This window comes from Anoplopoma fimbria, chromosome 16, assembly GCF_027596085.1.
Source record: "Anoplopoma fimbria isolate UVic2021 breed Golden Eagle Sablefish chromosome 16, Afim_UVic_2022, whole genome shotgun sequence".
NCBI classification, from domain to species: Eukaryota; Metazoa; Chordata; class Actinopteri; order Perciformes; family Anoplopomatidae; genus Anoplopoma; species Anoplopoma fimbria.
The window spans coordinates 22416105-22433586 of NC_072464.1; the positions used below are offsets into that span (position 1 = coordinate 22416105).

A 17482-nucleotide genomic window follows, 5' to 3' on the forward strand; every position below is an offset into this window, starting at 1 on the left:
TGGTCTGATTAAGTTGCTAAATTCGCCGCCAGTTGCAGCTCTGAGGAAAAGTTGTCTGTTGCCACTTTAAAAAAAAACATAATTTTCTCTTGCTGCCTTCATCTTCCCCAGCGTTGTTAAGCCTAAAAGAGGCCGGGACAACCTTCACGCATGCCTCTCCATCTCAAATCAATCTTCGCAGACAGATGGAGGCCTGTCCTGGCACCGTTTGGTTACCATGGTTACCACACCATCCCAACAGTCGTTCCTCCGGGGCGGTGATTTTCACAGAAAGAAACACTTCGTCAGGTCTGACTGTTTCTCTGGCTCCGCTGTGAGCGCTGAGTGTTTCCCACAGTGTAAACCCTCCACACACCCCCGCAGGTCCTCCGCATGACAACACCGAACCAGGACACACAAAACTGTTATTTCGTCTTTTCTGTTTTTTCCTCCTCTCTGTTTGCTTTACAGTAAATATTTACTGCTCCTGCATGTGGATTTCTGAGTGGAACGACACACTGAGTCAGCTGACGCCCGTCTTATGTTTGGTTGCACAAGCTGCGATCCCATCCACAACACTTTGGGTTCTAACAAACACATGCAGCTCTGTGCAAAGGCAGGGCTACAGGTTGACATAATAACTGGTGATGTATTGGTTTTTATGAAGCGTCAGCGACCTCAGTTGTCAGTTTGCAATAATCAATGACGTATTTTTGCAGTATTTCTTATAGCCATGGAGTGGCGTTTACAAAATAAAAGCATTCCAGAGGTTGAAATTACCTGAAATGTTTTTTAAATGGACCTCTTCCCATCAGAGATCAGAGAGCGTGATCTTTCTATATATAGTATTTCTGAGAGAGACTGAAATAGTTGTTTTGTGTTGCCGTAAACAGGCTGGTATGATAAAGATGAATGGAATCCAAGCATTCAGTCACAACCGCAGCTAATGGCTTTACCGGAGTTGTAAAGTGAAGCAGAGCTGGTTTTCCACTGAATTAACGGCTAACTGTGCTCCTCTGTTTAGACAAACAGGCTAATTCATTCAGTTCACCAAGGAGTTTCAGGAGACATTTACAGCAACACAGACTCCCTAGTGATCATTTCTGCTCTCTGAGTGACATCACGCTCAGGTGTGACTCACCTTCTCGGCGTCCTGTTCGAACAGACGGAGCTGGAAGCACTGGTCCAGCTTCAGCTTCCTGACGTGCCACATCTGGTGGAGATGCTGCCTCGTGGAGTGAAGCTTATCCAGCAGACTGGCCACCTGGCGAAAAAGAAAGAATTAAGAACTGTTAGAGGATGTTTGTTATGATGTCTTCCATCCATTTGGAGCAACTGGTTTAATTGGGAGATACGTCCAGCAACTTAGGTTCCACAGTTATTCTAAGGGTCCCAAAAATAATTATATTTTTTCCTCCAGATAGTTCCAATGTCTGCAGGAGCTTAATGTCAAATACTTCATGCCACATTTATGTTCCAAACTACTCAAACCACCTAAAAAAATGTGTTCTTATCTAAATGTACATTAAAGGGTGACTTTGATATATTTTTTAGCCCTATTTCCCCATTTTTGTCTAAGTGACTAATGGGAACCAAAATTTTTGATAATGTTCCAGTATTGAGAGTGAATACTCCACGATGCTGCAATGTAATCATATCGGGCAATTCCTCACAGTCAATTTCACTAAAAGTGCTTGTTTTTGACACTATCAGACTCAGATTGTTATTCTCTGTTGTGTTATGTCTCACAACATTTTGGAAAGAACCCTACAGAGAAATAAACCCTTTTTCTTAACCAATGACAGATGTTTGTTGCAGGTTTTTAAAGCTCTCAATTACTTTTTTATATTTCACCATGTCCTTTATATCCCAGACAGTGCTTCAGGTCTTTGAACTGCACCAGTGAGTCGTTTGAGAACATGCATTGTCAAGTTTTCCCAGACATATGTTTTTCTCTGGTAGACATTCATATAAAATATTTATATAAAAGCATTACTCTGTTTGCAAAGTACTGTGTGTGTGCTTTATGCAAACACACAGTCCTTCTGCTAACGAGCCAACATGCAGCGAGTACATCTCATTAGCCCTAATGAGGGATGGTAACGAGCTGTGGGCCCTGACCAGGTGAGCAAAGAATCAGACCATGCATTTAATTGTGCATTATGTTTACAGTGGGCTTTTAATGTTTGCTGGTTGTAATGATTGATATGCAGAACTTTGGTCAAGGCATCACTTAGTGAAATCGTTAAGATTCATTCTCAGAATAGGTAGAACTGACTGTTCTATCCTGTATCGCGTTGGCTCTGTTCATATTGTGTTTGGTATTTACTGCTATACGTCCTAGTGAGAATAAATCTCACTTTTTGTTCTTAATATTCCAGCAGTACGGATAACAAAGTTTAGGAAATAATGCAAAGATAAATCAGTTACATATTTCTTTGTTGTTTCACCATTTGTTGGTTTAAAGGACCTTTCCCCAAACTGTATCATGGTTAAATTTAGATTTTTTATGAGATTATATTGATCAGCTGGAGTGAATTTACCTTGGGCACCAAGCTCTGGAAGTCAGCAGAGCCTGAGATGCAGTTCCTCCCTGAAAAACCATCACTAGATCGGATACACTGCAGCAACCTCTGGCCTTCCCGGTCCAACTCCTCCACTGGAGCCTTCAACACCTACAGGAGAAAGGACTTTAGTGTCTTAACATGATTCAAAGTTGTAAGTAATGCAAAAAATCTATTTATAGATGTCTACAGTTTGTATTAGACTATCCTGACAGTAGCTCGCTGACCTTTTTCTTCAGCTGCGTGTGCTCATCTATCAATCGACGAGATCCCTCCACATCTGCCGGAAAGTCCTTCTTGGACTGAAGCTCCTGCAACACACAGTACAACGTTTTCATATTGGCAAGAACTGTTCCTTTAATCCTTCTAAACCTTCCATCCATCCATCTTTCCCTTGATTGATGGATTCATTCATCTGCCTATTTATCGGCCAATCCCCCACCTGCAGGTCTTCCAGTCTGGACAGCAGGTGAACAGCATTGGACATGAACTCCTCCAGAGAGACTCTCAGCTCCATCCACTCCTCGTGGTTGTAGTCCAGCGAGCCTTCAAAGTCGTCCGTCAGCTGGGAGGGGTCCACCAGTTTGGACAGACCTTCAACTGACACCATGCTGGTCTGGGGAACAGAAATTCAGGACATTTATCAAAATGTATATTTCTTTTGAGCGGTGACAGATCATATAGGTTCTAGCCGTGTGTTCCATGACACCATGTAGATCTGATTTGCACAGTTAGCAAAATAAATACATATAAATACTATCTGTATATCAATATGTACATGGTAAATCTAGAAAATGGAAAGGCTGGGGACTCTGTAATGTTTTAATAACTAAACCAGCAACTGTTGGCTAAACCAAACCAGACAGTTGTAGCTGATTAAACTTAGCTTACAAAAGCCAGTTTAACCAGTAGAGTGAATTGTTAGCCAACATACGCCAAACAATTTCACCTGTAGTAACAGTTAGCTAAAATAAGCCATACAGTTTCACCTGTAAAGCAAACTGTTAGATAACATAAGCCAAACGTTTTCACCTGTAGAATTAACAGTGAGCTAATATAAGCCAAAATGTTTCACATGTAAAGTGAATTGTTTAGCTAGCGTAAGCTGCTTCAGTTAGTGGAACCTATAGTTAATCAAGGTAGGCAGAAGTAGTTTTTTGTGTAGTATTTTTGCTAATTTTCTACAACACAAAAAATTTACGAAATCAGAAAATATTGTTTAAAAAAATGTAATGATACAATGCATGAGGTGGGAACTGGTGCAAACGTGAACCGAACATATAGCAGTTAACGTTAAACGTTACAGATTTATTTTATGTTCACTTCCTGCTTCAGCACACGGTCCTTTCACAGCGAAGAACTTTAAAGGTGAACATTATTGCCTTCCAAAAAAAAGTGGAATCTGAAGTGAGACTATTTTGGATGAAACACTCAAAGAAATCAAAGAAGCCCGCTGACCTCGAAGGAGAACTTGGCACTGCCGAAGTTCGTCTTCTGTTTCTGCCAGAAGTTGTCCGGTTTGATGATGAGCGCCACGCAGATCTCGGCCGGGAAAAACTCCTGCAGTGTCTTCAGCAGAGGCTTGATCAGCTCCCACTTGGAACCACGCATGTCGATGATGACGGTGAAACCACGTTTACACACATCCTCACTGATAAGAGAGGCAGAATGGACAGATGGAAGATGAGAGGAGGCGAAAGACAATGGAGAGTTGCATAAGAAATGCGGGAAAAGCTCCTAAACAGATAAATCAATCCATGTTTCTTGCTTAATCCTTGTCAGTTGTCAGACTGTTACACCAGACTAATTACTTAAAGAACCCTTCAGGGAATCAGTCTTAGCTGTAGTCAGCACCGATCTACACGGATTTAGTAGAGGCCATGAGCTTGCATCAGTCACTGATATGTACTTACTGAAATACCATTATGTATTTCTCAGAGTATGCCTTTCTTTAAGCAAATTATAAACTATTTCTTGACTGGGAACACTGACTTCCTGAAGTCTCTACTGTAATTCCAGTCTTAATGTAATACTAAACTGACTGCATACCTGCTGTATGGTCTTATATTAACAGGACAGTTATGAGAGTGGCATCAATATTTTCATCTCTTCGTGAAAAACGTGTGATTTTCCAACCAAAAGCAAGGCTTCACACTATGCACATCACCTCATCACATTATTTAAATCATAGTTTTGTTCACATGTGGTACAGATCAGTCTTGTGAAAGCAAGAAAAAGCATTGAAATACATATTTCCAGTTCTGTTTTGGGAACGACATTCACATAGGCTATGTAAATAAATGTGGTATGAAGATAACAGAATGCTTTCCAGATGGCGATTTGGCCGTGCTTGTTGCATGTTAATTTATGAATTCATGTGGGCTGTATAAAGTGTATGCAACATATATTAGTCTCTGTAAATATGTAAACAAATTAGATTAAGGGGACATTTTAGAAATGGAAGTGAATTGGTGTAAAGGAAGTTTAATAAAAAATACGTTATACGACATTTCATAGGACAACACTTGTAAACTGGTGACCAGAAGCTGCTCTGAAACCAGTACAGAGAGCCAGATGTGTATACTGGAGTCTAATGGGCCTACAATCCATCTGCAGCTGATTGGAGGGTAAAAATATACTGGAATGACCTAAGCTCCACACACAACCTCTATTAATACAAATTCAACAAAAGCACATCCATTATAGTCCGCCTCGGGGAGGAACAAACTCCACTCGTCACCATGGAAACAGCAGCTCGATTAGCAGGAGTAATCAGAGCGGGGCTGATGGGACTCAAATGATAATACAGATCTTTTCGGTTTCGGTTTTGTTCAATCATACTGTGGTAAAGTCATCCAGGTGAATGTTTTTAAAATTCACATCAGGCTTTGTTTGCATGAAAACTCTCCGTGTTGCTGCCTTCAAGGACACTCTGATATCTGATCATTTAGTCAGTTAACGAAAAAAGAACAGAATTTGGAGAGTGCCAGGAACTGGTCTGTGACTGATCAGTTTTCTCAGGACCAGCTCGTTCCTTGTAACATCCTCAGACTGTGATGAGGGGCGGCAGGATTAAATGGACTGGAAGTGAAGTGTGACCGACTCTCTGCCGTCCGCTGCAAACACTGCAGCTTTCATGCTGATGCAAATCAAACGCCGCTCTCGTTCTGCTGCTGTGATGTCGAAGAAAGGAGCGTTTGATTTCCACAGTGTGGACAGCACTGAGGCACTTCACACGCACTCCACCCTGCACCTCTTCACTCTGAAGAGTCTAGCTCACTACAAGATGTCGTCCTGAATAACGAGGCTGATAAAAGATCTACAAAACTAATAGATAACTGCAAATATGGTACAATCTAAAATAAAGAAAGCATATTCTACTTGTATGTGTGTGTGTGTGTGTGTGTGTGTGTGTGTGTGTGTGTGTGTGTGTGTGTGTGTGTGTGTGTGTGTGTGTGTGTGTGTGTGTGTGTGTGTGATGGGAATGTGTGTTACCTGGGGACAGTAGAAAGGTAGGTCACCAGCCTCCTCAGGTCCTCCTGTTTTATTCGGTCGTGGTTACTCCGAGCAGGAAACGTCAGGATCGGTCCGCCTCTTTTATCTCGCCCTCCTGAGAAAATCACACAATCAAACGATAAGCTTGATGTTTAATGTTTGTATGTAGTGTTTGAAAGGCATTCCTATTTTCATTTCATATAAAGTATCAATGAATTCATCCTGCTGTCAAGAATTGTTTCACCAAACATTGGGTGACATCTTCTTTTATTGCACTGAGTGTAGCTGCATTAGTACCAGTTGGGCCAGTAGTGGTTTGACAGCTATAGCTGTAGTAAGCCTAGAAGCAGCTGTTGTAGTAGTAGTATCTGTAGTATTAGCAGAAGCTGCAGAATAATTGTTGTAGTAGCAGTAGTAGTCATTGATGGATTACTGAACAGGCCTACCAGACACAGGCTCAGTGCCCCAAAGCGTCAGCCCCCCCCCCTGGTTTTGACCTAAATGTCCCTCCAAAAGACAAATACCAATTCAATTCAATTCAGTTTATTTTGTATAGCCCAGAATCACAAATTACAAATTTGCCTCAGAGGGCTTTACAATCTGTGCACATGCGACATCCTCTGTCCTTCCCTCACATCGGCACAGGAAAAACTCCCCTAAAAACCCCTTTAACAGGGAGAAAAAAGGAAGAAACCTATGGGAGAACCTGGAAGGGCCACAATATGACCACAAAGATACATAAAATGACTACAAAGAGACACAAGACAACTACAAAGAGACTTAAAATCACTACATTGAGACACAGAACAACTACAAAAAGACACAAAACAAACTACATTTTGCATGTCTGTGCCCAGGGGCTCATTGTCTCATAATTAATGGCATTAATCCTGGTTGAAGCAGTTATAGTAGTAGTGGCAATAGCAGTAGTGACAGTATTAGTAGTAATAGTTGCAGTAGTAGCAGCAAGAACCGCACTATATTAACAGTTTTGTCAGTGGTAGTACCAGCAATGCAAGCACCAGTAGCAGTAGCAGCCATAGTACCAGTAGAAGTACTTATAGTGGCATAGGTAGTAGAAGTAGTAGTTTTAATATACTGAAAGAAGCTATCTGTAATATCTAATATCTAATATCTGTAGTAGTTAAAGCAGAAAACATAGTCGTAGCAGTGGTAGTATTAGTAGAAGTAGTAGCAGTAGATGGAGAAGTAGCAAGAAGTTACAGAAGTTGTGGTACTGGTAGCAGTAGTCGTAAACAGGAAAGAGTGATGGTAGTAGTAAAAGTAGTAGTAATATTATCATTATTAGAAGTAAAAGCAGTCGTAGTAGTAAACAGTAGTAGTGATTGAAGTAGTAGTAGTACTGAGAGTGATGTAGCTTTAGCAGAAGTAGTAGCAGTATTGTATTATGGCAGTATTGTTAGTAGCAGTAGTTTTTAGTTGTACTACTGGTACAGCATTGTCAAATTATATATTTTTGATTGTTAATGATACAGTTCAAGTGTTAGCCTCAACAAAAAATGTACTCTGTCTTCACTTTTATGTACATTAGAGTGAAAAATGAAGTACCCAGTTAAGATTCATTCCAGAGCAGACTACTCTACACTACACCGTCACTCCATTATCACAGAGGAGTATCACCGTATCAGCTCTAATCTGCTCTTATTTTACTTTAATAGCTTTAATATCTCTGTGTCTGTAACATAACTCCCATCACAGCTATATCAGCCAGGAAACACACTTTCCAAAAATCCCAGAAAGCCGTCCGAGAATACAAACTCTCACTCGCCCTGTCTGTGATAAATTATGTGAGTAGAGATGTTTTGGTTAGATTAATGTAAGAAACACAAACCGCACTGTTTATGAAACTGCTACTCAGTCGTAGAAAATGGGTTTGTGTGTTTGAGTGTGTCCGTGTGATTTGGGAGGGAGCACGCTGCAGTAATCTGGGGAGGAATCTTGATGACAGATCGTTGTTGGCACTCTGTCTTCTACATGCTCGCTCTCTCTCTCTCTCTCTCTGTGTCTCACTTTCTCTCTCAAGGTCTCTCTCCCATTCTCTCCGTCTGATTCAATGTTTCTTTTTCACTTGTACACATAACCACTAAAATGTTGGAAAGAACCAGTACTACAACTGTTGAAATGTTGAAACAGTTCTTAAATCTTGCAGTATAGTGCCAGCACTTTGTATATGTAAGAAACAATATTGCTTTCCAATACTGTGATATGAGCCTGCAAGTATATATATTTAGCGATACTTTTAAAACCTTGCTGTGTAAAAAGACTGCATTTTGTAATAACTACAGAAAATGTAATACATTTTCACTCCATTATGTAAAAACAACCGCATTTTGCAGCTTGAATGCAACATGTAATAAATCCCCCATCAATTTTAAATAAAGTAATACATGTTGCAGTGCTTATTTCAAATAGCAGGAGTTGCTCTTTACGTGCATTATCAAACTAAATGGATGACTTCATTGACAAACAAATTGCTATGACAGATTACAATTGTTACTTTATTCATTGAAGCATGACATATACTGACTCAAATATTTTTTTTTACATTTTTTAAATTAGTTTTGTATGTAGATTAGTAGATTATCTTTAATTGGCCGGAACTATATCAAGATGAAGACTTTAATTTTGTTTTTTTGTTACATAATGCACGCATTGATTGAAGAAAGTTGCATTGAAAAAAACATGCGTGTGTAATTACAATAATAAAAGTGTTGTTGTTTATTTTGGACCGTTCTGATCGGGGCTCCATTTCGAAAATGGAAAATTGGTTCAGTAGGTTTTTAGTGAGTCTGTTTCAGATCTAATCCAAAACGTTGGACTCATAAAGGCTTCGACCACAGAACTGAGTATACAAGTAGAGTGATGCAAGTTTCAAAATAAAAGCATATAAACACTTAACCATATGTTCTTTTGTACGTTTCTTTATCAAACTGTCTGGGTTCTCCTCAATTCACGGCTGCTGTTTTAGAACATCTTTAATATTTCAGGGGGTACCATATTTCGGTTTGTCAGTTTTCTAGGCTCATGTGATGCTACATCGTGTTTGTTCAGAATCAGAACACATCATACGGCTGAGTGTTTGTGAGCGCGATGGCCCGTGGAGCTAAACCGGTCGTGTGTCTGCTGTCTCTGCTTGTTTTGGCAGGCGGTGATCTGCAGCGCCGGCCGGAGGGGAGAAGTTCACATAAGTCATGTTCAGGGTGTGAAGGGCCTGTGATGATTTTCCCTGCCCGTTTCCTGTCTCTCAGGAGGTGTGCAGGGTCTAGGTCTCGGTCCAGACACCAGTGATCTCTTCTGCAGCCCTGACGGTTTAAAGGCTGACACGGCGCTCTGAGTGTGAGTATAATGTGATTATGCGACCAGTCTGTATGTAGACTCTGAGTGTGGTCAAAGCTGGACCAGTTACGTTTATGTGATTATAAACATCCAGAGGCTAAAAGTCTGTATGTAGACTTGACTTGGAAGAATATTTGGAAAACTGTCCTAATAGAGTCAGCTTGTGGTGAAGTTTGAGAATATCTGGGGCTCTTCCTGGACCAGTTAGGATGTTGATAATGACAGGTATGGACACCTAATAAACATCCAGAGGCTAAATGTAGCTCCAGCTGGCTGAGTTAAGAGAAACTCTTGAAAATAGCATTAAAGGGTGACTTTGGTATTTTTCATCCTGGGCCTTTTTTTCCCTCGATGTCTTCATGTTTAAGTGACAAACAGAGTGAAATCTTTTTTAAATTGGTCCAGTTTCAAGGGAGAACGCAGCAGACAGCAGATGCTAAATGGGCTTTGATGTAATTGCTTTGGGCAACTCAACACTGTCAATGTATTTTCACTAAAAGTGCTTGTTTTTGCCACTGACAGGCTCATAGTATATATTTTTACAACATTATTGAAAGGACCCTAAAGAGAAATAAAACCTTTTTCCTTTACCTTTCACTTCATCCCGTCTGTCTGTCAGGAGAACTCGGCTTTCTCGGTCAATAAAGCACAAACCGAGGAGTTTATTGCTTCAACCAACAACATTTTTCATAAACACTTATTGGACATCCATATAAAAGGTGGCAAGTTTTCCCTTTTAGAAAATGTAAAGCTGGGACACCTTCTGGTCAGATAAGATCCTTTGTGAAAGCAGCCCCTAGGGTTCTGCCCCAGTGTCTGCTGTGTCTTGATAAAGGTTTCTATGACGTCAGTGACTTGGATGTGATCTCAAATAGCTCTGGCATACAGTGTGTGACCACGGACTCTGACACTCACCTGACACGAAGGCTACTTTCTCCTTCAACACAGGAAGAACATCAGACGCCTTGATGCCTTCAGTCCTCAATGACCCTGGATAGAGACGGAGGGAGGGAGAGAAACAGTGGAGCTTTTAGTATTAATCCCATTATCAGATCAACATTCCTGTGAGAGAGAACACACCCACACTCGTCCAGCTTTTACTTAGTTTTTTGTGTGTGTGTGTTCTTTGCTTTAACATACTGTAACTGTAAGCATGGATGGTGGACTGAAAGGGCCTGCCAGGCACAGACACAGGGGCCCACAGTGTCAGGTGACCCCCTTGTCAAAAGTATGACCTCCTCTTGACCCCTTGTCAAAATGACTACTTGAGACGCAAAGCAACTACAAAGAAACTCAAAATGACTACAGACGGAAACAACGCAACTACAAAGAGATTGAAAACAACTATGAAAAGGGGCATAATAACACAAAGAGACATAACAACAAAGATTAAAATTCTAAATGACTATTAAGTGACACAAAACAACTACAAAGAGACTCAAAACAACTAGTAAAAGGGGTGAAACAACCACAAAGAGACTCAAAATGACTACAAAGAGAAACAAAACAACTACAAAGACACTAAAAATGACTACAAAGAGAAACAAAACAACTACAAAGAAACTAAAAATGACTACAAAGAGAAACAAAACAACTACAAAGACACTCAAAATGACTACAAAGAGGCTTTAAAGAATAACAAATTGACAAAAAAAAACTACACAGACACAATATGGCCTCAAAGAACTAAGAATTTAACATCTTTGTTAACTGTTAAATGACGGTATAGTGGAAGTTTTAACAGTAAAAGCATCCGGTATCTAGTGAAATAAGAGTTAATTTCCATTCTTCCACCATTTTTATTCTCTTCATATCTTTATGATTCCCTTCCCCTGGTCTTGTTCTCTTTCTCTCTCTCTCAGTTCATCTGGTCAGCCGTCTGTCATGTTATGAAATATCTCTCTCTCTTCCTCATTCTTATCAGTGCTCTCTCTACCCCCTCACCTCTCTCTCTCTCTGTAGAAAAAAATAGCCCAAATGTCCCTGTCATTCTGTGTGTATGTGCATGTGATACACTTTCCTGGCTGCAAAACACACTCACACACAAACACACACATTGCAAGAAAATTCCACAGTAAGAACGCTTAGTCAGCAGAATCCATCTCAGGACACCGAATGTGAGAGAAAAGTCAATTTCATGTTTTAAAGCGCTAACATCAACACAAACCTGATTAATATTCATGACATATTAAAAAAAGACCAAAAAAACTGAGGCTGCAGGACCAATATTAATATTCAAATCTCCCATTTTCAGTCTGGTAAAGTTTCGAAACAGAATTGTTGATATACACATATTTTTATTTACAAATTCCAAATACATCCTGAGTGATTTGATCCCAAGTCGAGAACAAACTCAGAGGTCGTTCTCAACACACGTGACCAATCAGAGCTGTCCACAGTTCAGCGACTGGGCGCTTAGTCACAATCATTAATGTCATGCAAGGTCAACGATCTAATTGATCAGTTTTATGTTGGCTCATGTGCCTTATAGAAATATAGATTTAAACCTGATGGAGCAGTTTAACCTGCAGTAGAGATGGATTGTATTCAGGTGGAGGTGGGCCTGCTGTATTTAAAGGATTATCCAAATGTCTTTGACAAGTTTAGCTTCTTAATCACAAATAATCCGTAGATGTACGCTTCCCATTTCAAAATGCATGCTGTGTTGTTTTAACCCTTTAAGAAACAGACCGTTGTTTGCATGATACCATTTTAGTAAATGTAAAATAAAAAATATAATAGATAATAGATTGGTCTTTCATGCTGTACGCTTTTGAGGACGTCATTGCTTTACATCACTAAGGAACGTTACGGAACAGTCCATTCACACCTTTGCACTCTGCTCATAAAAATTAACATATGTCGAAAACTAAGAACTGAACATTGTTCAAATAATTTTAGTTCTGCAGAGAAATATTTATATGTTTAATGTTTTTTATGTGCAAAATTGTTTAGGAAAAATAAGTTTGGAACTTCATAAAAAAACATTTCCAAGTTTTATTTTCTTTATTTATGACGCAATTTCAATACTTTTATCATTTATCATGGTTTATTTACTTACATAATTAGAATAGTACAGATTTAAGCGTCACAATGATTAATTACCAATGTTGGCACTTGGGAAATTTTTCTATTGCAGATGAATGAGCATATCTCATAAAATAAATGTACATAATTCAAATAACTTGTGCAGTTTAAAGTAATATTGTGTTTATGTTTCTATGTATAGATATCTTTGTATGATTATTTAGTCAAATTTGATGAAAAATGCATACTTTTTTTGTATTTTTTTAATGATACTTTTATCAATTACTATTAGTTTAGGTTGTATTCTGTAGTCAAAAATGACATCAATGTGGTTTTTTTTTTATGTTTTATTGAAAACAGCTGACAGGCTGTGACGACGCAGCAGTTACACCCATGTGACCTGTGCAGGTATGTTCACATGCTGTTTAATGTTCTGCAGCTAATTAGCATTCTTGGCTGAACTGGTAATTGAACTGGAATGGACCCAACTGGTCCTACACACACAATCTGGATGGATTCTAGCTTCACATATATCTTAAACCTGCACACACATGCACCACTTTCAGCGCAGAGTCAGGATGACCACAGCCACACAGTCAGCTCTATTTAGCAACGAATCAATACCGTCTGACTGCTCACTTTGACTGAAAATGCTAATTAAAAAAACAGAGAGAGTTGTTTCTGCTCGCTTGTTGCAGCTAGAAGAACATGTGCCTTTGTATTGGAATCTAAATGATTTACATAGAATAACAATAAGTTCCAGGAAATTAAAGAAAGAACAGAGAGAGAGAGTGCTGCCAACATCAGCAGCTTCTTCTCCAACAGCAGAGGACGTCAGTGAGAATGTGGATGAGCCGGTGAGTGAGTGAGACTCATCTGTCCATTAATGTTGAGAGGAAACCGCCTTTTGTCTTTTCAACACACACAGGAAACTGTCAGTCTTGTCTCTGGACAAACGCACAACCCTTTCAGCTTTCTTATGAGCAGTGATTTTCATCTTGTGTTTGAGAGGACAGTGATGGTGTGTCGGAGTTGGGTTTGGCCGTGGTTCTACGGTGTTCTCCAATAAACCATAGATGTTCTTTTTCGGTATGCAACCATGAAGACTCACAGAGCTCCTCTGATGTTATCATGATATTATCATGAAGCAGATAAGGTTCAGTTTTTGTTTAAAAACAAACCAAAAGCGTCCACTTTAATGGGCATTTTGAAAGCTGTATATAAGATTGTGTGAAGTGAGAGATGTAAGATATATTGTGTCCATATTTTTATATCAATAAAGGCAGACTGAACATCAATTAATCATATATTTACAAAATAAAAATATATAGTTTTGTTTAAATAAAAAGTACTTTAGTTTTTAAAATGTATTGTACTTTTTCAGATTAATCATACATCTAAAAATGTAAATGTATGATTATTTATGGATTCATTTCCATGTAACTGTTGTTGCTAACCAGGAAGAAGGAGATAAAGAGGATTATGCAAATAGTTATTGTCGATAACTGCGGACACACCAGCAGAAAATGCACACAAACACACACACAGTTATTTTTGCCGCTCAGAAGGACATTGCACACCCCCTTAACAATTTTTATCCTAACCTTAACCATTACCACAATATAAACCCAACTCTTACACAAAACCAAAAACTGATTCTAAGACTTATCCAATAAAATGTAGTGGTTTACATTGTGGGGACCAGCTTTGAAGGAGGATAGTCCCCACAATGTGACTGTGCGATGAGACTTTTGTCCCCATCACACACATAAACACACTCACAAACACACACTCCCTCTCCTCAATGGCCTTGCAGAGAGAAAGCAATTCAGAAAACATCTGAATATATTATAAATGAACCTTCGCTAAGTCCCGCCCCTCAAATGCAGACTGTCCAATCATAGCGTACCATCGGCCAGCTCCGACCAGGGTCCCAAAACTATCGAGAGCTAGTCATGGTTAAACATTTTGTTATAGTGATACTCATCATCCGGAGAGGTTGGAAGGAGATATACGTTTCTAGAACGTTACGATTCTTAAGATTCAATCTTTATCTTTTTACTCATTTTCACAGATAAACTAGTTTGACATCATGGATTTATCCTTCAAATACATATTGTAGCCACTTCTGTCTGCTTTTCTCTGAAATCACTTAAAATTTGGACAATATTTAGTCATCGAGTATAGTTAGTGACAGTGTGGGCTCCATAGTAGCAGCAGGGGGCGTGGCTTAGCAAAGGGTCAATTAGAATTCTAACCAAATGTGGAAAGACTCCTAACTCAGTTAATTTAATGACTTTCACAGTCGTATTCCAGCTCCACCTTCAGAAAAACAAACTGAATCCTGAAGGCTCAGACGGCTCTGAGGCTCAGACAGAAGTTGGACAATTTGAGTCCTCATTTCCTGCTAACTACAAGCGTATGCCGTCTAACCGTCCATGGACACCTAAACTGTCTCTAACAGAGCAGTGCTGAGTCTCCACAATGTGAAAATACAGTTATATGTGCTTTTGACTTGAGGACCATTCTACAAAGAAAGTTTTGATTATTTGTGTCTTGTAAATTGTACAATAAAAGTAATAACAGAACTACTTTTTTCAGACTGAACTTTCCACACCAGCTGTGCACAATATTGTCTTTCTTATCACCCTCACACAGCAGTCAGTTACTTATGGACGCATTGTAACAGCGGGAGCTTAATCTTATTCTGGTTTGTTCATTAGACGCTATAAAATAATGTTGATGCACACAGCTGCTGTTGATATTAACTCATGACTTCCTAAATATACTTTATAATACATGGGTGAAGAATACAGGGGCCTTTTGTTGTGAAACCACCTAAAGAAGTGTTTTCAATACGAGCCAGGTTTATTAATGCTAATTCGAAAGTGAATCTAGACATTATTATGGATTTTTTGGACTAAAATTTTGTTTATCATTGTAAAAAGCACTATAAAAGGAAAGAATAAAAAACAACAAGGACTGATTTTTCATTTTATGAACAACAGTGACTTTAAAGCACCTGGAGTAAACAAAATCACGTCACAGGAGGTCAGTAGTTTAGCGTTTTTGTTTTTGGAGATGAAAAATGTGGTCCGATCGGGTAGTTCAGAAGACTTAGTAAGGGCAAAACTCAAACTTTGAATACGTAATAAAGAAGAGTAAGAACTGTGGACACACAGTTGGCAGCATGCCGGCTCTGATCACAGCTGCTGCTGTAATGGTCTGCATCTGTTCACAGCGTTAAATAGCCCGATGATGGACCAGTAGCGAGTGACAAATCTGTCCCGTTAACTACACTTTCAGTCAACACAGATGCTTCGGTAGCTGTTTATTTGAGGTTTTTCCTGTTGATCAAAGAGATATGAGTATTTAAAAGGGCGGGTCCATTGTTTTATGAGGTTTTAATATCATTCTGTAGCTTCCCAATTCAGTTCCTTATGCGTTCAAATCTGAAAATTGTTTTGGAGTCAAAATGCAATTGCCCTTCTGAACATTTGTTCTCACATGACCTGATGTAGTTCTCTACATGATAAGGCTGTTACATATACAATATATATACATCTTTATAGTCAGTGTATTGACTGCAAAAGCTAAGATTGAGGTCGGCATGCTCCTAGTTTACTCTTTACTCTCAGTTTGGTGGCTCTGAAGAGTGCATGGATAACAGATTCAATTTCCTGTTCGAAAAGGTACGTCAGATAGCAAGATATTAAAAATATAGCACATACTTTAACTGCAATAGATTTTCTTAGGTGGCTAGAATACATTTAGTTGCTGCTCCCATCCACAGCTTCTTCATCCTGCGGTCAGACAGCCACAAGAATCCACTGATAAAAACAGCAATATTTCCTCGCCAAACTCTGGTTCCTCGAAAAACACGGTACTCCAAAAAATCCAAACGAACCCTTCCACATATTTCCAAACGTACACTCAGTTATTGCTATGGTTCACATTATTCATAACTTTACTGATAATCATACTTTGGTAACCTACATCATTGCTTTTTGCTATTTTTTCTGTTCTATTTTTCTTTCTTTCGCACATAACGATGACAATCCCATTACTAATCCTTGGGATGCCAACGTCTGCTCCACAGAGAAAAAATATAATCAGCCTCCTGATGGGCGTGACATGATTTGTTTAATTTCCTGATTTCGTGATTGTAAGATAGAAGAGGTCGTAAAATCAAGAAAGGACAAAGTGTAAGAACTATACTTTCCCCTCTCGCTCTCTCTCACCACACAGAACACATTTGATCATTCGATCACGTCAAAGAACATTGTGGTCAAACATTCAATCCACTTTTGGTCTCAGATATTTAATAACTGTCATGCATGTTTTTGATCCCATCTTGGCTCTTTTTTTCCGTCTCCCTCATACACACACACACACACACACACCTTTGATCCATGCACCATGTGTTTTCTCCATCAGCGATGTTCACCGCATATACACACACACACATCCAGCGTATGTTTGTACAGTAGCAACACAGCGGTGATTACAGCAGCATATGGCGGTTAAACACACAGGACTGAATAACTCGGGGCCATTGAATTGACTCGACACACATACACAGAGCGGGGAGACTGAGTTTATAGCCCCGAAAAAATAAATAAAGTCAAATCATCAGACAGAGGAAAACTTGATTCCATGCTGCCCTGGAACAAGGCAGTCTTCCACCTTCTGTGTGTGTGTGTGTGTGTGTGTGTGTGTGTGTGTGTGTGTGTGTGTGTGTGTGTGTGTGTGTGTGTGTGTGTGTGTGCCCTTACACTAAGATGACATCATCTGCAAGCCATCGGTTCACCAATGAACTTCATTGGTAGCTTAACACAAACTTTTAACTGTAGGCTCCCTAACAGCTTAGTAACTACGGTTGGTGAAGTCATTTAGCTCCAGGTATCCATAATTGAGAAAAATTGCTAATGACGTCCGCCGCTTTTCCGCTCTGAGTTGAGTTAAACTCAAATTGAGGCATTCAGAAAAAAACGCCACTCAGCATTGCAAAAGCAGCGAGGAAAACGCTTCACTCTCTGAAAAATACTACAAAAGCCTCC

General features: G+C 39.4%; 1 protein-coding gene across 1 annotated transcript in view; it reads right to left on the reverse strand.

The window, feature by feature from the left end:
• The window catches only part of kalrna (kalirin RhoGEF kinase a), a 138260-nt gene that overhangs the window by 92617 nt on the left and 28161 nt on the right, over positions 1-17482 (reverse strand). Inside the window, exons 2-8 of the mRNA XM_054615852.1 lie at positions 10311-10385; positions 6039-6153; positions 4002-4194; positions 2986-3159; positions 2771-2854; positions 2523-2654; positions 1121-1243 (exon numbers count right to left, since the gene is read on the reverse strand). Coding sequence (XP_054471827.1) covers positions 1121-1243; positions 2523-2654; positions 2771-2854; positions 2986-3159; positions 4002-4194; positions 6039-6153; positions 10311-10385 — 896 coding nt within the window. The remainder of the gene's footprint in view (positions 1-1120; positions 1244-2522; positions 2655-2770; positions 2855-2985; positions 3160-4001; positions 4195-6038; positions 6154-10310; positions 10386-17482) is intronic.